Source organism: Dermacentor variabilis, chromosome 11, assembly GCF_050947875.1.
Source record: "Dermacentor variabilis isolate Ectoservices chromosome 11, ASM5094787v1, whole genome shotgun sequence".
In the NCBI taxonomy this organism is placed as follows: Eukaryota; Metazoa; Arthropoda; class Arachnida; order Ixodida; family Ixodidae; genus Dermacentor; species Dermacentor variabilis.
Genome location: NC_134578.1, coordinates 37462485 through 37487466, shown reverse-complemented (window position 1 = coordinate 37487466; position 24982 = coordinate 37462485). Strand labels below are relative to the sequence as shown.

Below are 24982 nucleotides of genomic sequence, written 5' to 3'. Positions count from 1 at the left end.
AAATGTAAGCGGCAATGTGGTTTTCTTCAGAGTTGATTGTAACCGTTTATTTCCCTTAAGTATACGCCAGCTCAGATCTTGTTCCCCTACTCCCGGTCCTCTCTTTCCACAACGCTGTAGGAATCTGTGCTTCTTCTTGCGGCTTTCATTTTCTTCGATAACCTTGAAACAAAGAACAGCAAGCGCAATGAGCACATATGCAACAGCATCGCCATGATAAAAAAAGGTAAGCGCCAACGTTGCATTCAATTGGTTTTGTTACTTTTTTTGCCTTTCACGGCCAGATTGAGATTGCCAGAGTATCTAGCCACTTCTACTCTCTGCACAGTGAGGTTTAAAAGAGCCTAATGTAAGCAGACCGCCATTTAGAAACGTTTGGTTGCTGTCTCAACAGGTAAACCTCGCTCTCCCTTCTCCAAAAAGAAAATTGTCCCACCATTGCTCACGAGACAAAAATGAAGGCATTTCACCAGGATTAAGTGGAGCCTTGCTTCAAGTTCCCTCGCTGAAGTTATTCGAATAATTGCGTGATATGCTTTATCAGCTTAGTAGCTGTTAGTAGGCACGAGGTCATCGGTTCGATATGCCGTCGCATTCTGATGACGGCGAAGTAGAAATTAACTCATTTAGTTAGAGATAGGCGAAGCTTGAAACCTGGAAAGGTAGTAAATAGTAAATGGGAGTCTGTGGTGATCCTCGCAGCCCTTCTGTTGCTTACCGACGTTAAACCCCGTAACTTGAAAGATGTCACTATTTCTTTGATACTTTGACGCCGAACAGGCAACAGACTGTCATTCACACATTGATACATAACAAATATTTCCGGGACGGCGATTTTCTCAATGCACAAGGAAAAATTCATATTGCTTAGACAGCCCTGAGCATCTCAGGATACTTCAGACGAACTTGTTGACTTATTGTGTGCACCATAAAGAGTATTTGCACCACAACAATAATTGTCCTTTACTTTGAGTGTGCTTTTTCCTTTCTGTAACGCGCATGCGCGATACGTTGAGGTCACGGAGGGCATGCGCGTTATCAACGTAAAACAGCGAACGGGATAGGAAAGTAGCGAACGCAGAGTCTTCGAGAAAGGAAACATAGGCAATACAGATGGTGATTATTGTCTCTCGGACGAAGATACAACCCAAGTTTGTAAACAGTATTTAGCGTCTAAGTGCTGCGCGACACAATTGTCATTGAAATGAAGCGCGCTAATCATGGATAAGAAAAAAAAGAATCGCGACGGCGCAGGAAGCACTTCTAATCAATTTGTTTCGGTTGAACACCCTATGGTAAGTATACGCCTTGTCGCGTGTGCAGCACTCATCATTCTCATCTGTCAGGAAAACCATCATCCCAAAAGTCTCATGTCGCAGTTATGTAGTTGCGCTGTTTATATACTGCGCTGTATATATGTTTTATGATAGCTTCGACTTTCTGTTTTTACGTGAAATTTGCTCACGTGAAAACAATGTTATTTTCACGTGAATATTCCTCCTGCCAAGATTACTTATATTACGAAGCCGGGACTGACACTTACGGTGTTGCACGTGCATGCTGGTGGGCCAGTTCATCATTATTTAAATTTATATGGTATTCCCTGCGTTCTTCATTAATACGGCGGCTTGTCTCTTCCACCTACGATTGGCCGCATGGCCGGGGATCTCGCACACAACGACCGTATCACATTTGGCATATGCTATGGCATGTTTTCTTTTCCCATAGCTTTCGCACAGCTCACAAGAACTCAGGGTTCGTTTTCCAAGGCAGGCATAATTCTCTGATTAAATTTACAAACCCGACGTTTGAAATCATGTGTATAGGTGCAAAGTTATTACCAAAATATTTTCGTATCGTTGCCCTTTCCATAGAGCCTGTGCTTACGAGACTCCTCGCACCGGACTTCATGCAGCAGGGCTGTCAAATGCTGACGAGAAAGCTTAGTGCCACGAAACGACCGCGCACACAGAAAGAAAACAAGCCGCCGCAGTTGCTTAGCGGCTATGGTGTTGGGCTGCTTAAGCACGAAGTTGTGGAATCGAATCCCGGCCACGGCGGTCACATTTCGATGAGGGCGAAATGCGAAAACACCCGTGTACTTAGATTTATGTGCACGTTAAAGAATCCCAGGTGGTCACAATTTACGGAGTCCGGCACTACGGCGTGCCTCATAATCCGACCGTGGTTTTGGAACGTAAAACCCCATAATTTAATTTTAGTTTGAAGAAAACGCAAAGACGTACAAGCGCTATACAAAACTGTAATATTGGGAAGGTCCTCCTATAGATATCACCTTGTCACACATGCGCCCAATAAACAGACAAACATCGCAGCAAGACCACGTCTAGGTCGACTCAAAGCTTCAAAACGTGTTTTGGACTAACGACACTCGCGCGTTGGACCCGAAGCGGCAAACAATCGACTTTCCACCAGCGTTTGCGACGCGTCTGTCACTTATCACTTGGGCCATAATCGCTTTCCGTTGCTGCAAGGAAGTTGTTGGCACGGCCATCTGGCTTACGCTAAACCCGGCGACCAGCCGCTTTGCTTTGTGGAAACACGCATCTGAATCCTTCAGTGCAGGCGCGCAAGCGTGTGTTGACATCATCATTTACAAGACTCCCTAACAGGGTACCAAATTGTACTAACCTGCATACTATGTGCAGCCTAAAATCAATGCTTTTCGGGACACTGTGGAAATTTTGTAATAGCTCTTGAGCACTGACACACAACACTTGAACACCTTTATGCATGTATAAAGAGTGTTTGGTGTTCCCAAGCCCTAACATTCTCGCATTTAAGGGTAGAGATCGAATCACTGACGAGAGCCAATCGAGGCATCTTGTTTGCCGACCTTTTCTGGCGAGTGCAAATGGCGATAGCTCTGACAGACGACTCAAAAAGTTCGTAATATGTGCCTTGAAAGCTATCGCCCTCCAATTCTCTCCTCAGCTAGTTTTGTGCACGAAAGGCCGTCGGAGCTTACACGCTTGAGCTTACGGACAAGTATGTTCCAAGCATAGACTCCACCAGACTCAAGAAACGTAAGAAACCCTGGGTGAATTCGCGTATTCTCAGAATAATTAAAAAAAGAAAGAGAGCATTTAATAGATACAAAAAAACTAAAAGTATGAATCACATAAAAAAGTTATCTGAAGTAACACAGGAGTATAAGTTTGCTATAAAAAATACGAAGGAAGAGTACTTTAAGACACTCAACGACAGAATGAAAACTAATCCTAAACATTTTTGGAGGTTTTTAAAAGGATGCGGATCAGATTTTGTAGGAATAAATGAAATTGTTTGTAATCAACAAATAATTACAGATGATATTGAAAAGGCAACGTGTTTGAATACATATTTTCAATCTGTCTTCCTACCTAAATGCAATCATAGCTCTACACCACAAGGAAGCAGACTTCCTTTAATGGAACAAGTTGAATTAAGCGTTAGAGGCATCGAGGCACTCCTAAAGGTCATAGATGAAACCAAAGCAAACGGTCCGGATGGTATATCTCCACGTATACTAAAGCGGTGTGCTGCACCTATCTCGATGTACCTTTATTTAATCTATGTGAAATCGCTATCCACAGGACTCTTACCTAATGATTGGAAAACCGCTCAAGTTGTACCTATTCATAAAGGGGGTTCGAAAAGAGATGTCGCAAATTACAGGCCTATCTCACTAACATCCATCTCGTGCAAGATCATTGAGCATATTATATATGCTGAGATAATGCGTCATATAACAAATAATAATAACTGATCAAAGAACAACATGGGTTTCGGAAAGGTCTATCTTGCACAACACAATTAATTGAATTTTATCATGAATTGGCACTTGATGTTGACGAGGGAGGACAAACAGATTGTGTCTTTTTAGACTTTCGCAAGGCTTTCGACACAGTGTCACATCCACTTCTTCTTATTAAACTTAAGATGTTAAATATTCACTCAAGCGTACTCGCTTGGATTGAAAATTATTTGTCTCAGCGCCGACAATGTGTTGTTTTGAACGGCAAAAGCTCGGCATACGCTGATGTGACGTCAGGAGTCCCACAGGGCTCAGTCTTAGGGCCACTTTTGTTTTTACTTTATATAAATGATATCTCTGTTGGTATTTCTTCATGTATACGGTTGTTTGCCGACGATTGTGTTGTTTATAGGAAAATTAAGAGTGAACAAGATGCTGCCATGTTACAATCTGACTTAGAATGTATTAATACTTGGTGTTCCACTTGGAAGATGAATTTGAATTTAAAAAAGTGTGTTCATGTATCTTTTACAAGAAAGAAGAAACGGATTGTAAATCTTTACCAGATAAATAATACCCTGATAAAAAACGAACCTATATACAAGTATCTAGGTGTGACGCTATCATCCGACTGCTCATGGTCTGCTCATGTGGATGACGTCATTGTAAAAGCTGGTAGGGCACTCAATTTTATTCAGAGGAACTTGAAATGTTCACAGCCGAACCTGAAGAAAACTGCTTACCTAACAACATGTTAGACCAATCTTGGAATACGCCTGTGCCGTCTGGGACCCCGCGCAAAAGAACTTGATTGATAAGCTGGAAAAAATTCAAAACCGAGCTGCTAGGTTCGTCCTGGGGCGGTATGGGAGGAGAGAAAGTTGTACTAAAATGAAACTTGAATTGAATTGGGAACTGCTTTCTTCTAGACGGAAAAAGTTGAGACTGAAGTTTTTATACCTCATATTTAATAATAAGACTGGAATTAGTAGTAAAAGCTACTTGAAAGAACCACATTACATTTCTAGGCGTAATGACCATTCACTTAAAATCCGCGAATACCGTGCCAGGACGTTCTTGTTTGCGGATTCCTTTTTTGTCAGAACTATTGTGGAGTGGAATCAGCTGTGTGAAGAGCAAGTGTGCTGTACGAATGAAGATTTGTTTTTTTCCCTGCTGTAACCCCCCTGCTATAACGCCTTCGGGCAATGCGGGGTAATTCTTGAATAAAGAAAGAAAAGGAATGGTAACACAGTTTTTACCCTATGCATTTTGTTATCACACGGTGGTGTCTTACCATGGGACAAGCCAACACATTTAAGAGTGCAAAATTGTTTTACTCTCTTTACTAAACGTTCTTTACAGACAGCGCCCTAGAAAGACCTTGGCACCTGAAAAGAAATACGAACAGCATCCTCTCGTCATCCATAAACACATAAATAAAACAATTTACGAAACACCCCATTTAGAGGAGGCCGTGTTCAAGATAAGGTGAGCGCGACGCATAATAGTTCGACGCGGATTGATAAGGCGCTAAAGAGAAATGCCAGCTTGTAATGACCGGGACGACATCAGTGCACTTGGCACCGCCACCTGCAGTAGTTTGCTTGCCTCATCAAGTCACCTTCGTGTTGCCGCAGCGCTGACGTTTACCGGTTGTATCAAGTTTGATAATATTGAGGACGACACGAGGCTGCTTCGAGACGAACAAGTGGTACAATGCTTACGCATACTTAGATGCGTAAGCATTGGACGCATCTAAGTATGCGTAAGCATACTTAGATGCTTAGATTTACGCAGAGGAGTTTCTGCGTGAATATTATATGTTGCTATTCACTGCATAAGAAGGTTTGCTCTAGGGGCTCTATGGCCGGAGTGCTTCCGTATACCTCATGTTACCATACTTTAATCATTGAACACTGCTCCTCGTGCTTACAATAGACGTACACATTTACTACTTCATTCAAATCAATCAATTAATGAGACGTGTTACATCGAAAGCCGTGCCCTTTCACAAAACACACGTATGCAGTTATTCACAACTTCTTTGTAGAAACTGACCGAGTATTTTACGTCACCAAGAATCGGGGAGGGGGGGGGTAAGCTTATGGAAATCAGCTTATATCTCGAGTTGACTCCGTACGACTTGCGTAACTGGCATGTCAGTTACACTATCTTTGTACAACCAGGAACCAAGGCGGAAGCTGTTGTGCAAATATTTAATCTCATATCTTCGGCGCCGAAGCGAAGTGCCAAGTCTGATTGGCTCAATTACCGAAGAGACCATGGCGTGCACCCCATAAGCTAATAGAAATTTGAGAGAGTGGGTCTACCAGCTAAGTCATAGCGGCGAAGCTAAAACAGCGCGTCTAATGATACCCGCCTTGGTTGCTTAGTGGCTATGGTGCTGGGCTGATGAGCGCGAGGTCGCGATATCATATCGAGGCCACGGCGGCCGCATTCCGATGCACTCGAAATGCGAAAACACCCGTGTACTAAGATGTAGGAGCATGTTACTGAAACTCAGGTGGTCGAAATTATTCCGGTTTACCCCAGTATGGCATGCCTCACAATCAGATTTTGGCTTTCCTAGGTAAAACCCCATAACTGAAAGTGAGTCTAATGAAAACTGCGAGAAATGCCCAACCAGGCGTAAGTGGCGAAATTGTTGATATTGGCAACCTGAACGTTCCCACACAAGCAAAGGAAAAAAGAGCGATGACTGCTGGGCTTACGCCTCGGCAGTTTACTCCACCACAGTGCTTTTGAAATATAGGTCCATGATTTTTTCCCGTGTTTCAGCACACACACACAAAGAAATATTGCGGGATCAATAGCCGGGCCTTAGAACAAGCACTATATCTTTTTATACGATCCGTCTGGCCATTCTGGCTTCTTTGTTTTAACTTCTTGTCTCGGTTCCAGCCAGCGAAAAATCATCAACAATGTGAACTTACTTGAGTGCTGAATAGAGCTCGCCTTCTTCGAGAGTGTCGGGCAGAGGGCTGCCAAATGTTTCCGGCAGCAAAATCATCGCAGCGGATATAACAAAAAGCATCGCCGAGTACAAAATAAGGACAGTCTTTTCACCCCACGACATCAACTGAAAGGAGTAACAAAATCATAATTCAATTTAGCGCTGCAAACAAATGGCGATACCAGGCGGGACTTTTACTTGCAGAAGTAACCTCAGAACAAAAGACAATAATTATCTGGTAAACAGAATGGCGAATTGGGCGATTTACGCCAATCGCGATGCTTCCTTAAAATTTTTCATGCGTGTAGTCCCTAATCTCTCTTTGTATAGACTGCGGGGCGAACCTACTTAGCGTTCCTCCGGCGTCCTTAAAGTGCTTCACGTCCACGTGCACTTTAAGCATCCATGTCCTCTGTGACTCACTGCCATTTCATTTATCTTTAACTTAGCGCCTTCGCCAAATGACATCCTGAATTTTTATAGCCTTTCTTATGAAAATTTGTTTAACGCTATCAAAGCAGAACAGGTAATTTTTGAACCACAAGAACACATGCAATGCCAGCCATGTGGAGCCTGTGGAAACAAAGACATCGTGCCGAAAGAAGGTAGCATATTCGTTTTATATGGTCTAAGCCTAATAATCCATATTGCCTACACTGGGATAAGCCTAATAAGCTCAGCTTGTCGAAGCGTGGACCCGTTCGTTGATAAAATAGAGTCCAATATAAAGTACTTTAGAATACTTTTTTGTAGACGTATAAACCCAAACGTAGTCGCTTTGCCAGCGCTGAAGTTATAATTTTTTAATACTCTTTGTTGACCCTAAGCATGGGCATATTATCGGGAATCACGATGCCAGTGCCTTTGGAGCACTCACAATTGTATGAAATTGTTAACTGACCAGGTTTTCTGTTGTCCCTTAACTAAGAAAGTAAGTCGAACAGTGTGTGGATTCTATACTCTATAGATTCCACGAAGTTGGCGCTGAAAATTTATCTAGCTATTCAACCAAACGCCAAAATTTCTTTTCGCTATTACGCTTGACTCATACATAGGTTATGACATGTGTTATTATTAGTTGTGTCAGTTTAGACCATTCTGATTGAATAAATCACTACAAAACAAAGAAAGAAAGTCATAGCATGAGCGTGCTCACAAAGGCATTGATCCAAGGTTCAATTGCTGCCCCCAAGCGGCCGACAGTTGTGCACAGCCCGAAGCCCCCGCTTCGAGCGACGGTGGGGAACATTTCGTTCATGAACACAAACTCAGTGGTGTAGCCCAACGTGTACGTGAACCAGCCGGCCATGCGGATAGTCGTTCGCAGGGCTAGATACTCTGCGTACAGAAACAAGTGACGTACGCTGACGTTACCTTCCGATAACGAGACAAAGGGTGGAAGTTCAGGACACGTACATCCAAAACTTCTACAAGCTGTGAAACAGAACCAAGTGCCGAAGTGCTTTATTTTTCTAATACCTAAATTCTAAAACACGAACGCAAAGAGCACCTGAGATAGGGAATTCAGCACGCCTACGTACACATAGGGACTGCAGCGCTAATGCTGAGGACTCCGAGGGCAAGAAAAGTGCTGAATATTTTGCGCAGAAACAACAATTTCTGAAGAAATGGATGTATTCGCTGCCCCATAGAGGTGTCTGAAAAGTCTAAGTACTCGGCTGTCATATCATTCAGATCATCTTCTTATCATTGCTTCTCCGGTTCGGCCCGAAAAAATATCTCTGTCTGATCAACGCATCGCCATTGGGCAGATGAGCTGCTCCAGAGACAGGAACTGGTTTGGCATCCTGTGGACAACTATAAAAGTGGGGAAGACCCGACAAAAGAGTGGCCCTTTAGTTGCTATAAGACATTCGGGGTGAAACAGCACGAAAATACAAATACATTAGGCCTACCTACAACACAACGCTGGTCCTGTGTGAATGTGGGATCGGATGTGTTCGTATATATTGACACTTCAGCTTATGTTTATCAAGGTTCCGGCATGTTTGTAGTTTGTGTGCAATAGCCGCTCATCATGATAGCTTAGCGGACTTGTGCATTGAGACGGAGAGGTGCGAAGTCCTAGTTTGTCTCCCACACGTTTGGATCCCGGAACCATTCTTATTCTTAGTATGCATAAATAATCTTCGATCGTATCTGTCCGAGGACTGCGTGTTATACGCTGACGATACTAACATATTCATGACAGCTGAGAAGGGGCAACTGTGTGCAACTGCAGAGAGAACATTACAACGGCTTTCTTTGCGGCTTTCCGCAAACGAATGAGTCCCTAACACGTCGAAAAGTAGTTACTCGTTTCGCGTCTTAAATTCAGACCCACCTTACATTTTTAGTAATTACTTGTTACAGCGTGTACATCCAACTAAGTTTCTTGATAGAACGTTAGACAGCAGACTATCATAGAACTGACATGGGAAGAAGTGCTTAAAAATTATACAAAAGCACGCCGATACAACACAGTTTGCGACATTTATCATCGCTCATGACCCTGCTATTCTTTTATCATTGCTTCATCCGTTGCCACTGACGCCATTGACGCCATTGCTGCATACCATTAAATTAACCCTTCCACACTACCTCGCAGTTCACCCAGAAACAAGGCCCTACACATTACCCTGTTTCTAGGTAAGCGGGACTCTACCCATTTCGCTTTGTTTCTTCGTTAAACATCCTACCAGTAAAGCAAATTGCGGAACGTAGGAAAATCATTGCTTAAGATGCGTCGCTACATAATACGCTGTACGGACATCATATTGCAGCGTCACGTAGTCCGACGATATAATCGGTCATCATAAGCGCAGCTTGAGGTCCCAGCTATTCGAACAAACTAGGGAATATTTTCATTTCTCTACAACGAAACAGTGGAATTTACTCCCTGAAAAACATAAAGAACCACAATACTGTTCATTTTTTTTTAAACTAAACTAGAACAGTACCTTTTCGTTCTCATGAAGCTACCTCAGTGCTCAATAACTTATTATTGCTGTGATTCTTGCATTGAAGTTGATTTAAATACATGTCTTGTGTCGCTGACATTACCTACCTTTTATTGTTCTGTTACTATATTGTAATAATTATATCAGCCCTTCCCGCCACTCTAGAGTGAGTTTCGGGCTTCCCCTGAACAAGAATGTAATATTGCTTCTCTTGTTCATGTGAAAACAAATTTGATTGATTAGCGGTTAACAGAAAGCTAAACATCGTGGTAAGAGAGAGAAAGCTGAAGAATTTAATTGCTAGGAATCTCCCAGTGTGTACGTAGCTGACCCCATGTTACTCTGCGTAGGAAAGAGGATCTGTGGCAGAAATCTTCTAGGGAGAGGATTGTTGGAAAATAAAAAATAAGCCAGGAAATTTGTGGCCCTCCTGTGTTCAGGTGAGCCAAAGGTGACAGTGTTGACGTAAATATCGTAGAGCTTCTAAGGTAAGCCTATTTCTTGAAGTAGTGTGAACAAAGCGTTTGTTAAACCTTGACGTTACTTTGAAGGAGAAAGAGAGGGGAAAAACGCTTCATTTCGACAACCTGTAACGCATAGTACCTAGCAGTGCTTCCTACTTCTAGTTATTTTTGGGCAGAATAGCCAATTTCCTTAAAATACCATGTAATTTTGTCTCTATAAACTGGGAAATCCAGCAACACCCCGAATCATCCGTTTCGCAACCATACAGCGGGGAATCGTTAGAGAAGACAGATAAACGGGTAGGAAAGTGCAGTAGGGGTAATCAAAAGTCCGAGTGCCTTGCTTTAACTTTCCCGAATAGATGTGTTCCCACAATAACGGTGCGGGGTTTTAATTACTACGAAGTACAAAAAACTAAACTCTATAGTTGAGTGAAGCAAAGCGCTCGTGAGCGCCAGATCTCCTAATTTCTCTAGACTAGAAAAAAAGGAGGCTGTTAGGTGTACTTCTGTAAGTTCCATGTTTTTGAATACAGACTAGATATCCTTATCAGAACCGCGAAGCCAGAGCTCCACGTACTCACTAAAATGAGCGCACTGACCCATTCTCCCTCGTGCTGGTTCATGTATTCATTTCAAACCCGCGAGTACATATGAGTGTGAGCGGACGTTTCAACTTGAGCGGACATCTGTTCGTTCGGGGTCAGCGTGAGTATAAGCGTAAGTGTGTGGAAGTAGGCGTGGGGAGACGCCAGTGGGCACCCACCTTTAGGCGTAAATGCCGTGATGAGCAGGGTGAGAGTGAAGAATGCGTAGCTCGAAATCATGGTGGGAATTCGCTTGAGGTATTTGGTGGTGACGAGGGACACAGTGTAGCCCGCGCACTCCAGGCCAGCGGCGATGCCAAAGTTCAGGTAAGGGTTTCCGCCGAGCGTAGTGGCAGTCCTCGCGTATCCGTAGTACACTATGTAGGACAGGAAGCTGAAAGGGACCAGATTCGACTAAACGGCTTCCTCGGTCGTATTCGTATGAAATCGTTGAAACTAAGAAATGGAAGGAGGTGATAATTATGGGGGACAAAATAATGAACGCAAAAATAATGAGGGTGGTTATGATGATTGCTGCTCATGGCTTTCCCTTTGAATCGGGGTAGTCTACTAGATTGCGCAGGCTAAATAGGTAATACTACATCTAGTATTGAATGTGCCGCATTGCCTGCCTCAACTTTATTTTTTTTTAAGATTACACATCATTATGACTTCCGGTCCCTAGTTCTCCCATGCTTTTTTTTCACGGATGCTCCAATCGTGTCTTCTTGATTTCCATCCCCAAATATTTAGGGATTTGATTAGCTTTGCACTCGAGCGTTTCTAGAATTCAAACATTCCTTCCGGTTATGTTCTTGTGCATATCCTTGCATTCAATTACTACACGCGGACTCGGACGTCTTTTGCAGCCATTTGAAGCCACTTTTTTTCAGCCAACACAGGTTACGGGCTTCAAACACAAGCGCCCTTAGACACCACGAGCTAAAACTGCAGCTTTTTCTTTATGGAAAAGCGTCATTTTTGGCGAATAACTTATCGTGTACATCATCACACAAAAATGCCAGCTGTAAGCAGATTTTGCGCACCTACTCCCATGACCCACAGGAGAAGTCCTGCCTTCCGGGCCAGACAGCCCGTTCCAATTGCGTGCCCAGTTAAACTACAGGGTTCCAGACAGCAGCGTCCCTATTCGGAGGCAGTTTTGCTCGTCAAAAACTTGTTTGTGAGGAACCTGCGGGTAGAAGTATTTAGGTCGTTTTACGACGTTGAACAGCCTTACTTAAAACTCCTGCCCAAACCGAGCCTCCAACCCAACCTAAAAGCTGTTCAGCCAGTTGCTGTTTTCATAAAACTTACGTGATGGAGCATACAACAGTTATTAAAAGTCTGCTGCAGGATACCGAGACGTTTTTTTTGTCATCGGTGAGCGTTTTCAATAAACGGTGGTCAAAGCAGCAAACAAGGGAAAGGCGATTTTGCTTGTTTAAATATGTCGTGTGGCTTGTTGCCGCATTTCACTTATTTGGCTACACGCGGTATTCTATACTTGCACCAGTACTTGTGTTATTGTGGAAACGTGGAATAATGGGACCAATTCTTTGGTATTATTGAATGTAGGCGCACGTTGTTTTATGCATGAGCTGCTGACTTGCAACAACAATTGCTAACATATCCGCTAGTAAAGGACACACTCGCATTTTAGTTGTTGAAATATTCGAATCATTAAGTCGACAATTGCTTGATCCTTCTCTCCATACATTCAATGATGTATTACTTAGGTTAGCATTTTAGTGATCTAAAAATTGAATTATTGTTAATTAGCCTAATTTATATCGACTGCGGAGCGATGGTCCGTCCCACGGCCCTTGCGCTGCGCCTGCGTATTTCATCATATGCCTACCAATTTGCTTATGTTATTACACCATCTCCGCTGTTCTGAGCTGCCTTTCGCTCTCCCTGACGCACTAAGAAACGCCAGTATTTTCATCAAGCACTGCCTGGCTTCCCTAAATTCATTTATTCCGTCTAATGAAATTTACTCAGCTTGATTGAACTTACGAGATGGTGAGCAGCACCAGAGTGTTTCTTCGTAGGTACTTTGTCTTGAAGAGTCCAAAAACTGACACGTTGCTCTGGTGACCTTGCGCGACCTGCACAAAAAAGGAAGCACTGCATGCATTTCATGCTCAAGGTGCCGCAGCGACGTCTCGCCTGGTTTAAGTCACGTTTGGAACTCGAAGGTTGAGCCCTTCGATTGGGGTAGTTGGTAAATTCTTAAGCAGCAGCGTCGAAGCATTTAAAGAAGACGGGGATAACCATGAAATGTACAAACGGGCGCTCATCTTTAAATATGTTTTATTGAAGAAAACAGCTTAGCTATATAGACCGGATTTGCGGACAACAAACATCCACGAATAATAAAATCATGAACAACTCCGTTATGCAGTAACGCTGAGTTGCGCATGCTTCTATCGTTGAATGTTCACATATATTCTGTTGAACTCCTCGTGTAAATAATCACGATGCTTTGCTCAATCAATATTTGCTGCAAGTTAGCGCACGTCTGCGTCTGTCTTTGTCATCCCCGGCCTTTATTCGGGCTTATAGACTACTCGAAGCGCCGTATTGATAGCTTCCTTACGTTCTGTTTTCTCTTCAATAGACTGTCCACTTCCTTCTCGACGTCCCGAAGCTGCGTCCTGTTGAACCGCGCAATCTTGCGGATTGCATCGCACGCTTCAGCTTGCTTTCCCATGCTTACGAGCCACCTGGGCGACTCGTACAGCCATCTGAACATTGAAACCGTCAACGACATATCGTAAGCAATTCCTTACTGCTTTTTTGAGTTCGATTATATTAAGCGATCACTCCCGATAGCCTGATCGCAACGAGGACGAACGAGGAGGAGGAGGAACAGGCAACGCTTGGTGTCAGTCACCACCGATAGAAAGAAACACAGGGGAATAAAATTTATGCAATAATACACGAGAGTTGAGTGTCAAACAGAGACCTCACGGTGGGGCAGCATAAAGGTGGTTACCGCCATATACTACTAGCCGCACGGCTGTGGTGTTATGCTGCTCAGCATAACTTCACGGGTTCAACACGCGGCAGGGGTGGCAGTTTCTTGATGTGGTACGAATTCACTTTGATAAATTTAAACGTGCATTGGCCTCAGCGTTACGCCGAGCAGTTCGAACACCGTTACTATGTTGGTCACGAATCGTTGCACCCAATTAGACACTTCAGATGCCGTATGCACAAGAATACATGCCAATCAAGCGCGCAAATGAGAAAGCGGTAATGGAAATAATAGTATTCAAAACGTGTAGATACATTTAAACACTCCTGACTGGAACTGTGCTACAAGTTTAAACAATATATGCGGAGGATTTTTAGTAAAAGAGGGAAGATAGACGACTGGTTATTAGCTCTTATTGTCAATGTGTGTTACCGTGAACTCGGATTTACTTCTTTTATTGTGTTCCACGCGGATTTACCTCAAGCATAACTATTATTTTCGAAGTTGCTCGACAGTGGTTTGGAGCTTTCCAAGTATGCTAAACATCAACTACATAATATTCTCATACCTGACATTCCAGTCATGGCTTCTTGAATGCGGTTTACATTCTGCGAGCTTCGGAAATCTTACTGACTACATAAAAATTATTAGCCCGTCCAGCGGCTGTAAGCTTTTCGTGAATTTGAAGATGCCAACACTTAGGCGGCTCAAAAGCTATAACGCAGAGAACGAATTTATGGCTAAAGAGGATAATATACTAATATATGGGTGTGATCCATGCATCTCTTGCAGTTGACGCGCTCAACCGCCAGAAAGGCTGAATGATGTAGCGCTAGTGTGTTTTTCTTCTTTCTGGCAGCTGATATTCTCACAAAGAGACACGGGGCGCCAGTGTACGGATGCCTTGCTCGCTGTTTAGGCAACTGCGCGGTACGAAGCATATGCTTACTTCATTCAGGGGAACAATCTTTATGGGAGGGTTTGCTCTCAGACGTGGAAAATGTAGGTCAAGCCGTGGGCACCAACTGTACCATTTCTCGAGTGGCGTCGGCTTTTGACTTAGAACTAAATACCCTCCTCCTCCTGGGTCTCCTGAAGGCCACGCGCAACGCCTTCATCCGGTGTTCTACGCTTTTCTTATAGATATGAGCATGTAGACTTCTATGTGGCCTAATGGCACGTCGTGATGCATTCATCCTCAGCAGTAGCAGCAGCATCAGTGGCAGGGGTGGTAGCAAAAGTGGCAGCGGCAGTGGCAGCGGCTGCAACAGTGGCAGTTTGTATGGGACGAAGCCAGTACTTCTCCCCGTCCCTCGCCCTTCCGCCCCCGTCCCCGATCAAGTGTGGCCCGCCCTTCGCTCACGCTCTGAAAAAAATTTCTCGCTATGCCAGTGGCCCGCTTAAGCCGCTTAAGCTCTGCTGCAGTTTTATAACGCTGTTGATGTGTGCAGACGCATCCGTTCGTATTTGTCGTCTTTTGCCTTTCACATTTAAAGCGAAACTATCCAGGCGAACCCTCGTGGACTCTGCTTGCCACGGCTGCGACTTCTGCTGCTGACTTGCAGAATAGCTCGTGCACAAGAAAGCGCTCACATAACGTACTGGCTTACACGTGGCCCCATTTGCACTATACCCTCACAGAGGTACCGGTGAGCAACCTTGTTCTCTACGTCATTGTGCGGTGAAAAAACAAACGACACCTAAATAATTTCGGTGCAACAAATAAGTGCTGAGCAAGCGCACGACTGATGTTTAAGGCAAGGCTTTGTGTGCCTTCTTTCCCGGGGTTCGGCGCCTCTACTCGGTTGGCTTCTGGCTGAGAAACGTTGAGCGGTCTTGGAGATAGGGCAATAATAAGCTAAGCTGATCCCGGAGATGGCGTAATAAAGGTTGGGTCCGATCCCTGGAGCAGTATAATGCGTAGTCGCGTGGATCACGTGGTTCGCATTGCGGGGAGTTTCTGCGTCTTGCTGCATTGCCGCGCAGGCGGGTGAAGGTTATGGTGCGAAACGCGTTGCAGAAGTTGAAAAATAATGTAGTCTTTAATTAGCAGCCTCACGAAAGCTTCGTTGAAACAGGCTCTAAATTACGCGTTCAATTTTCATATTTAATTATTATTCTTCTTCCCTCTCCTCCAGTTTTGGGTAGCTTGCCATTTCTTCTTTTTTTGCTCCTGATGATACGCCAAGTTATTTCGTGGTGTTTTGAGACGCCATGCTGTAACACTGAGCGTGTGAGAAATAGCCTGGCATATCGGACGCCTAAATGGAATTTTTCCCCTATTATATACGCTGTTACGTGTGCGTCGCCAAGGTCTTTCAATTTCTTTTTGACCACAGACATCAACGTCGTAAACCTTTGATGTTGAAGAAGAGACTGATTCAATTAGATCGATTTGGGTCAGATTGATTTACCTGTCTGAACGTTTCATATCCTGCTCCAGCCAGGAACCAGCGCTTTTTGCTTTCCTACCATCAGAAAATAAAAATAAACAGGTACTCACGGAATGGCCAATAAGAGAGGCATTGCGAAGGATGCTTGAACGATGAGAAGTTTCCTCCAGTCTTGCGCAAGCCATACGATTAAGGGCAGCAGAAGAACTCCGGTAACCCAGCCGTAGCCGTAGCACACATTCAGTGCAATTCGAAATTTTGGCCCAATGGTTTCTGCCACTGAAGTGAGAAAAAAAGTGCTTCTCGATTAAAACTTCGCATGTCATTTCTTCGTATGTGAAATTACTTTACAACGAATGTGACGACAAAAGGCGTATATGGCATTAGACCGGCAGCTCCATTCACTTAGCGACCACCACACAATATCTAACGGTGAGCACAATGTCGCGGAAACGAATCCCGGCCACGGCGGCCGCATTTCGATGGGGGCGAAATGCGAAAACAGCCGTGTACTTAGATTTAGGTGCAAGTTAAAGAAACCCAGGTGGTCGAAATTTCCGGAGTCCTCCACTACGGCGTGCCTCATAATCAAAGTGGCTTTGGCACATAAAATGGCATAATTACATTACAAGATCTAACGGTAAGCTCTCTCGAACAACAATAATCACTTCACTTGCAGGGTGCACTGCGCCCTCACTAAGCTGAGGACGCAGTGAGGACGCAGAGAAATTTTGAACTAAGTTAAGTAGCCCCTGCTGGTCTAAATTATTCCGGAATACCTAACAATATTTAGCAGCCCTCCTAACCCACGTGTTTCTTCTTGACATTACACCCCCATTATTTCACTCGCGTTGATTTTTGGACGCCGAGGTTACAATTCTAGGTACTAAGCTTACGCGTGATGATCACAATACCTTAAGAAACAGGTCTGAAATGTTTCGTATGTGTCCCCTGTCTCTCCTGATTTTATTTATATCGCGACATTTAGTCTCGCGCGCAGATTATGTTAGAAAAGCCTTTGAAAGGGTAGCACCACTGGTTCATCGGTGGCGGTAGCTCTACATCGTAAAGATTGATTTTACTTGCTTAATTTCGGTAGTATTATTTTAGAAAGTAGATCGGCATTAACGAATATTGCCGGTCTGGCTCCTAAAACACCCATGGGTCTTCACGTTGCGCTCATTTTCATGCGAATTATTTTGTCCTTGCACTCATATAGTTTTACGTGCAGATCCATGTTGTTCAGACTAAATAAATATGCAAAACATCCTAGAAAAATCGATCGTTTTACTTCAATCTGCCCCTATAGTTTTTTTCTTTCTAAACACAGATGACGCCGTAAAATGTCCTGAAAGTAAATTACTCACAAGAGTAAATTGCACATGAAAGGGCCAAAAACGCGATGCGCTTCAGCACCACTTCGTAGCCTTAGAGAACCTGTCATTTTTACTATCAAAGCAGCCAGTGAACTTCGCATATGAGGGTAAACTGTTTTCTTTTTAAAAGTAACCTACGCATATATTTCTTTATTAGCCATCTTTTATTTACTGCTTGCACACCTGAGCTTTCATTATGTCAGATATATTCATTTTCCTCACCTGTTTGTTTTTTTGCAGGTTTGTTTCTTTTGTTAAGGATTTCATATTGCGTACAGCTTTTTATTTGTTTAACCAAATCGCTGAAAAGGAAAATACGTGAAGCAGCCCCACTATGGAGAGCACACTTTAAAATTTCGCTATTGAAAACTTTATGCGTTTGTTGTAAGCGCAGTGCGTGCTCTTCAACTTGACCGTGAACAGAATGTCCGGCACTCACTCTGACCCACCTCCCATCAATATAGGTCAGTGGGAAGGCGCCTTTCTAATTCCGAAAAGTTGTGCACAACCAACGCCCATACTGGAATCAATTTAAAGAGAAACTTTCGGGAAGTCGTCCATTAACTGCTATAAAACTAACTCCGATTCGAACAATTGCCGCTATTGTTATTCTATGCAACGTGCACGCTAAGGCATTGTTTACTCACCATACTAGTTGCGACTTCATTGCGATGCGATGTTTATGCACTACACGGTTGAAAAACAACGCCGAAATTCAAACAGCACGTCACGTGAATGCACGCTGAGAGGCGTAATGGTACGAGGGCGAAAGAGATTTTTGATGTATGACGGATAAAGAGCGGTAAGCTGTGGTGTGAGTGGGGAATTACTACGACGAGAAATATGATCATAAGGTTCGCTATTACGCCCGTTTTATTGCAGCGCCTTTGGCGAAATGAAACCTGGAGAGCGCGCATATGATGTTGAAATCACGTGCACTACTCAGTAGGACTGCTGCAGCAGCAGCAGCAATGGTTAACTAATTCTTTGAGGGCTTGCAAAGAAGAAAGCGCCGCCCTATTACTGCATGGTGCATACCACAGAACAGGCGGTGCCAGCACGAAATGAGCTATAAAGTGAGCATACGCAGGCTGAAACAGGCCACCTGGAGTCCGGAAATTGCAACGGCCACGCCTACTCTGGCTACCAGAAAGAAGTTGAGGCTCGAACTGAACGTCAGTGCAAACGAGGAAGCGCACAGGCAGATAGTGCTTAGAACCGCCACAATTCTCCTTCCAAATCTGAAAGATAGAACAAAGAAATGAATCACTGAGCTTTCGTGGTAAGGTTATATTCCCAAGGTTTCCCCCCGCGTTGTAAACAACACGCAAGATATGATTTAAAGGTGTAGAGAGTTCGTTATGCGGCATCAAATGCCAGTAAAATTGCGTTAATCAAAGACTGCGTTGATTTATTCTATGTTTAGTATAAATGAAAGTTAATCGTGCTTTTCATGCGCTTGCCGCAATGTTGCACTTAATAGTTATATTGAGATGGAATCTCAATACATCGGAGTGCTGTGCTGTACTGCTTTAGCACGCGAATTTCAGAAAGCATTCCCAGCGTTAAGAAAAAAATAATGTAAAACAAGTTAGCCATTCTCTTTCTTTTCATTCCGTACCCATAGCGATTTCTTGTTTAAGAATTTTCTTAAGACGAAATGTCACTACGGTATCAGCTTGTTAAACGAAGTCTATCAGAATGTGCACCCAATACAATAGCGTGAAACCCAAACAAGTTTTCCAATATTAAGCACAAGAAAAAACACACACATGTTACTTATTACGTAGGGGAATGTGCTTTACCTGCCAAATTTTCTTAGGCTTGGCAAATCAAGACAAAAACATACCTGTCTGACAGATTACCTATGACGAGAATGCCCAACATCAAGCAAGCCATGTAGGTGCTTTGTATCAGTGACCTCTTCCATGTATTTTCACACACGAGGTTCCACTGAAACCAAAAAGTAAGAAATTCATTGAAGAAACGCATGGACGTGATTTTCTTTTTGTTTAGTGCGTAATAATAAATTTCTCGGACATCACCTCAACTGCAACTCAAAGAGCCTTCTCCCTCTTTTTTTTTCTTTATTATCCTCCAAGAATGTTGCAACAAGTTCTTGATTTTCGAAATAGACCTTGTTTGCTGTAAGTTACAAAAAATTAAAGTGACTGAGGGACTCTTAATTTGTAGCATCGCTTCATTTGACCTCGTTTTGCAGTACCAGAGTCACTTGTCCAAGTTTATAGGATGATCTAGACGTGCCAGAATTTTTTAGGCTTATCTTGTTCCTCGCCTGTCTAGGTCTTTGTACATTCTATTGAAAGACGGTTGAATTTTCTGAAAAGAAACTATTTTGAAACTACTTGCATGTCATGCCCGTGAATGAAACGCATTTGTTGCCATGTCGCGAAATTAGCTGTAGGAAGCTGCATCAGAATGTAGTAGAAGAGCAACATGGAGTGACGGGAGGGCGGAAGCACTGACATCAAATCAAGATATCAGAACGAAGCGAGTGAATGAATATTTAGTTTTTAAAGCACTAAAACCGTTCACTGAGTCACTAGAGATCGAATACACTAACGCAACTGCATTGGTGCTCCTCCGTAAGCCTTTTACGTAGGGCCATCTCCACAATTGGGACACATCTCGTACGTATACCCCTTGTTTAACATCTAATCTGTGCTTCTTAACGACGACGGGCTTGTGCGACCATCTGTGACTATTAATGCAATTTCTGTAAGACCAAACACGTCAGCGAATTCACCGCAATTTCCTTCTTTCCTTTCCTCCTCTCTCTCTCCCTGTTATCTTTGTTTCCCCTTTCCCATTCCCCTGGTGTAGGGTAGCCAACCGGATGTTATTCTGGTTAACCTCCCTGCCTTCTACTTTTCTCTTTCCCTCCCTCCTAATCTGTGTCGTACTTTAGGAAAGATCTGTTTCGTTCTTGAAATGTGCAAAGCACGTCAGCAGATATATGTTTTGACGCAAAACTTTCAGTTAAGTCAGCCTAGGAGTCTCTCGGTAAATCCACATGGAATAAAAACATGTGATACTGCGTATTGCCGCTTATCTCTTTGAAACCGTGCTGCTCACGCACAATACTTAGGTATTGTTGTGCAAAGAAAACAAGCCAGGGCTCGTGCACGCATAGATCACGTGCACAGACGGCACCGATATCCCGCCAGGCATGACGCAATCGGAGCTAAATATAGCCTCTCACTCGGCGTTCATACAGGCATAGCTCGGGAGTAGGTCTGCGTGTGAGCAACCGAACTCGCGTTTGAAAAATGTACCTCTCTCATGGTAGGCATAACACTTCAGACTCAAAGCTGTACTAATCGGGAGTTTTAAGGCCTGAAAATGTGCACATTGTTGCAGACGTTGGATTACGCACAAGGTCCAGAAATGGCGTCTAGGGAATCGGGCAGCATAACAATCACTCTTAATTCAGGCCCACCAACTTCGACCAGGGCAGACTTACGACCAATAGGAAGCGAGCACGATGGCAAGGCACATCCGTAGAATCCCCACTCGCTGTACCATACGTTAAACTTCTAAGCATTGGAAATGCGGGATTAAATGTTACCTAAGTATATGGCAACGTAATTTCTGTGCCACAGTGCACATACGCTTCCATCAGCAAGCTCAAGTGGTTTCACGTATTTCACGGCGGTGGCGGCCTCTGTATAGCCTAACCGGTAATTTCACGTTTCGTCTTTCATGAACAAGCACTTGGGAGCCTGCCCGGAAATGACTTATAACAAAGAGCTCGAACATTGAACAATATCGGTCATGTTTACTTGTGCTCCTTCTAAACATCATTTACAATGTTTAGAGGGCCAATGTCATGTTGCTAAGAGTAAGTTCATAGGCCCGAATGCCAGCCTCTAGGAGCACATATATCTTATCAGCCTATGAATCCTTTAGTTTTTGCCTCCACTCGCATATGCAGGCAGGACAAGTAAACTTCAATACTAAAAAGTAATTAAGCTGTGTTTATTAACTTTATTCGTCAAAAACACAGAAAAGCCTGTGCACTAGACAATACAGTGACATTGCGAAGCTATATGACGATTAGTTTCGTGGAATTGGCCTACTATACCGAAAAAGACGCTTCAGAAATTAGAGAAAGAAGTGCTACTTGACATTTGATGTCATCACACAAACTATTCTGCTTGCTAAAGCAAATGTCTGCGTTAGTAATTTTTTTGCCCACATGGCTAAAGTACCATGTGGGCAGTACTAAAGTACTAAATACTAAATACCAAAGTACTAAATGTCAATTTAACTTCTTGACGTTAAATACTTGAGAAAGAAATTTTTTATCGGGAACCACAATTTCAATTCATATTGCGCTGGAGTTCACCTTACCTTATTGGGTCTAGTGAAGAACTTTGTCGTTTAAAACAAAAAATGAAGTGTACTGCTTTGTTGGAAAGTATTTGTAATTTGTCCGCCCTTATAGACCCGCATTTGATCGAAATGAGAAAAAGTGTTTTTTTTTTCATCAAACCTTATTTATACCTCTCAAACGTCTCTCGTTACGTTAAATTGGGGGGTTTTTGCGACAGGTTCTCATTCGCTATTTCCTTTTGCCTGCTCAACAATGCGTATCTTGCGCATTTACCGAAATTGCGACGCGTCACTCAAAACACACACGCCGAAGACCTTCTTCATTGGCGGCATTTCTTCGAGCCCTTTGGGGAAATAGGGCTCAGCCACCATCTCACCTCGTTCGTCAGCGTGTGACCGAACACATGCTCGTCGTGCGTCCACGCTTCGCAGCTCTTCACCGAGCTGTTGTCGGGAATGAGCTCGCCGCCGGTGGAATTGTGCAGCAAGCCGTACGATGAGCACTGGCTGTACGACTTGGACTGCGGGTCGAACGGGATGAACCGTTCCTTCCATTCGGTCTCGCTGAGGTTTACGAGCAGACCGTCCGGCAGAGCTGGGCGCGAGCACCAGTGGTCGTGGTCGGTGACGAGGAACACGTAGGCGAGGTTGTTCAGACCCGTGAGTATGCCACGGTAGGTGACGTAGGCCACGAAACAGGCTTGCCAAGGCCCGAAGTGGCCGATCAGGTCGACCACCTCCGTCATATCGCCCGTACCTGGAAGTTTGGAACCACTGTAAGCGGAGCAAGGCGGCGAGGATTCATGGCAGTAGAAGGGTGACTTGCAAACAAGGACACAAGAAGGAACGAAAAGGATGACGCAAAGGCCCGTCAGTGTTGCATCACAAAGTGATTGTGTTTATGGTTTCGTCCATGTGTGCACGACTGCTCTTCAGTAGCGTGAAACCATGGAAGTGTTGGTTTTGGTCACTTGGCAGATTTGTCCGCAGCATTCATCACTGGTACTCGCTTCAAGTGCATCAGCGCTGCGGGATGTACAGTCAGTGTGTGTGTGTGTGTGTGTGTGTGTGTTTGTGTGTGTGTGTGTGTGTGTTTGTGTGTGTGTGTGTGTGTGTGTGTTTGTGTGTGTGTGTGTGTGTGTGTGTGTGTGTGTGTGTGTGTGTGTGTGTGTGTGTGTGTGTGTGTGTGTGTGTGTGTGTGTGTGTGTGTGTGTGTGTGTGTGTGTGTGTGTGTGTGTGTGTGTGTGTGTGTGTGTGTGTGTGTGTGTGTGTGTGTGTGTGTGTGTGTGTGTGTGTGCGTGCCTTCGAATTAGTATGTGGTGTGCATGTGTGTCCATTTGGACAATAAAATGTCCTGGAGAAGTGACAGAATTTCCCAATATTTTATGTACCATCAAATAATTAATGTCTGTGTGAATTCCTGGGATAAGATGAAAACTAGGGGAAAATTGGAAGGTATCCGTCTTGATAAAGACTGCGCGAAGGCGTAAGTACACGAAAGGACATCGCAACATTATCTTTCCAGGTGCTTGTGAGCTACTAGTCGTAAACTAATCGCCACGTTGCTCAGGTTTCTAATTTTAGTCAAACAATTAAGTACATGAGGAATAGGCACTAACAAACCGAATCGACATATGCTCATTGTGAGCTGGTCATGTGACAAGAGTAAAGTACTGCGTGCTTCAGATACGGTGACTACGTCATGTGCATGTTTATGGGTACCTCCGGAAAATGTCGAAATTTGTCGTGCGAGCTGCTGTGTGCACCGATTTTTGTCGCAAGAAATGTATTGATGTACCACGTGGCCAAGAATACAGGCAGTAAAGCCTTACCACTATAGTACGCTTCCATTATGCAAGATTTCCCCTCAGTTTCGAAAGTTATTGTTTATGTAGATTGCATGGGCGGCAAAAGTATGACAGAAAGTTGAAAGAGCCTTTCGGATTTTTCTAATGTTTACTACAGATTTGTAGGCTTCTACAGCAACATAGCGCTATTCTTTGCTTGCATATGCTTTCCATGACCGCTATACGTAGACGAGCATTATACACTACAGCCATGCAACCCACAACAATATTGTGGTTACCAAAAAGCATTGAAGATGACCAATGGCTTAAAGGCCTCCAATGGTGCACGTGGACAATAACTGTGGAAGTGAAGCTTAATTAAACTTAACATGGTAATGAAGTTTCATTATAGTATATATAGTCCCATATTTGCCCTACTCATCTGTTTTGTGACATAATTAGAATAAGAAGCACTCTCAAAGACTGGGAAATATGATCTGGCAGCAAACTTTTGTCAGAAGTTACTTCCTTCCGTAGCGGCGTTACACCGTCCAATGTTCGCGACAGTAGCGGCCCACTTTTAGTACATAGGACTGCTTAGTTTAAAAACTAAATTCAAATGCACTCTGTGGCATACTCACATATTTGTGAATGGACAATTTTTATTTTATAGACCCTTTTTCGCTATGTCATGTGCAAGCTTTCCCCCAAAAAAGTATGTCAGCGAAAGCAAGTCTACTTTCGCTGTGCTATTTCTGGTCCGTGCCCATCCGCACTGTCTGATAGCCGAAAGTTTCCAGAGAAGAAATTGGCAAAATGTTCTAAGTGGCAAATCCACATGCTTTCAATAGATGCTGTTTATATTTCCTAAAACTCTCCATTAATTTTCAATACCGTGTCTTTACGTCTTTGCGCGGGTTGGTCAAATGCATTCATTTAGAAATTTTAAACGGCGCGCATAGAATTCTCACTTACCTCGCACCTCCCGTCTCACAATGCTCAGGTGACCTAATGGACCTCTCCTGGCACACACCTCTCATACGGGAGATAACAGCAGCCTCGTAAACTGTCAGAGATTACTTTACAACGGTTGTTGTGTCCGGGCAAACGTACCTCTCTCTTTGTAGTAATTACTTCTCATCCATGAGCAGATTCTTACTCTGGATAGCTTAGTATGGCGTCACAGTAGAAAGTGTTCCGCGAATCCTCTACGCAAATAAACTTGATCGTTTCTTTGCTGGTTAGTCCGTCTGCTGATTAGTAAACATAATTGAGCACATGATTTAATATTTTCAAAAGATCAGCACACTTACTCTTTCATGTATCAGCGATGCACCTATAG

The 24982-nt window shown here is 43.6% G+C and overlaps 1 protein-coding gene across 1 annotated transcript; it reads right to left on the bottom strand.

Moving 5' to 3' along the window:
* Window positions 1-24661, bottom strand: LOC142564928 (organic cation transporter protein-like). Its single transcript, XM_075676136.1, has 11 exons — window positions 24616-24661; window positions 22231-22610; window positions 19347-19450; window positions 18584-18738; window positions 16232-16400; window positions 13348-13495; window positions 12765-12856; window positions 10925-11139; window positions 7891-8072; window positions 6715-6860; window positions 1-162 (listed from the first exon to the last, which is right to left on the bottom strand). The coding sequence occupies exons 2-11, from the start codon at window positions 22597-22599 to the stop codon at window positions 87-89; spliced, it is 1656 nt and encodes a 551-aa protein (XP_075532251.1). The 5' UTR covers window positions 22600-22610; window positions 24616-24661; the 3' UTR covers window positions 1-86.
* Window positions 24662-24982: the final 321 nt, after the last annotated feature.

Excerpts from the sequence above, each read along its gene's own strand:
- LOC142564928 (XM_075676136.1), bottom strand. The coding sequence starts at position 22,599 with ATGACGGAGGTGGTCGACCTGATCGGCCACTTCGGGCCTTGGCAAGCC. Across the intron at positions 6,861-7,890 it reads AACCTTGGATCAATGCCTTT|TTGATGTCGTGGGGTGAAAA; the intron begins GTGAGCACGCTC and ends TACTCCTTTCAG. Across the intron at positions 163-6,714 it reads GAGCTCTATTCAGCACTCAA|GTTATCGAAGAAAATGAAAG; the intron begins GTAAGTTCACAT and ends CTTTGTTTCAAG.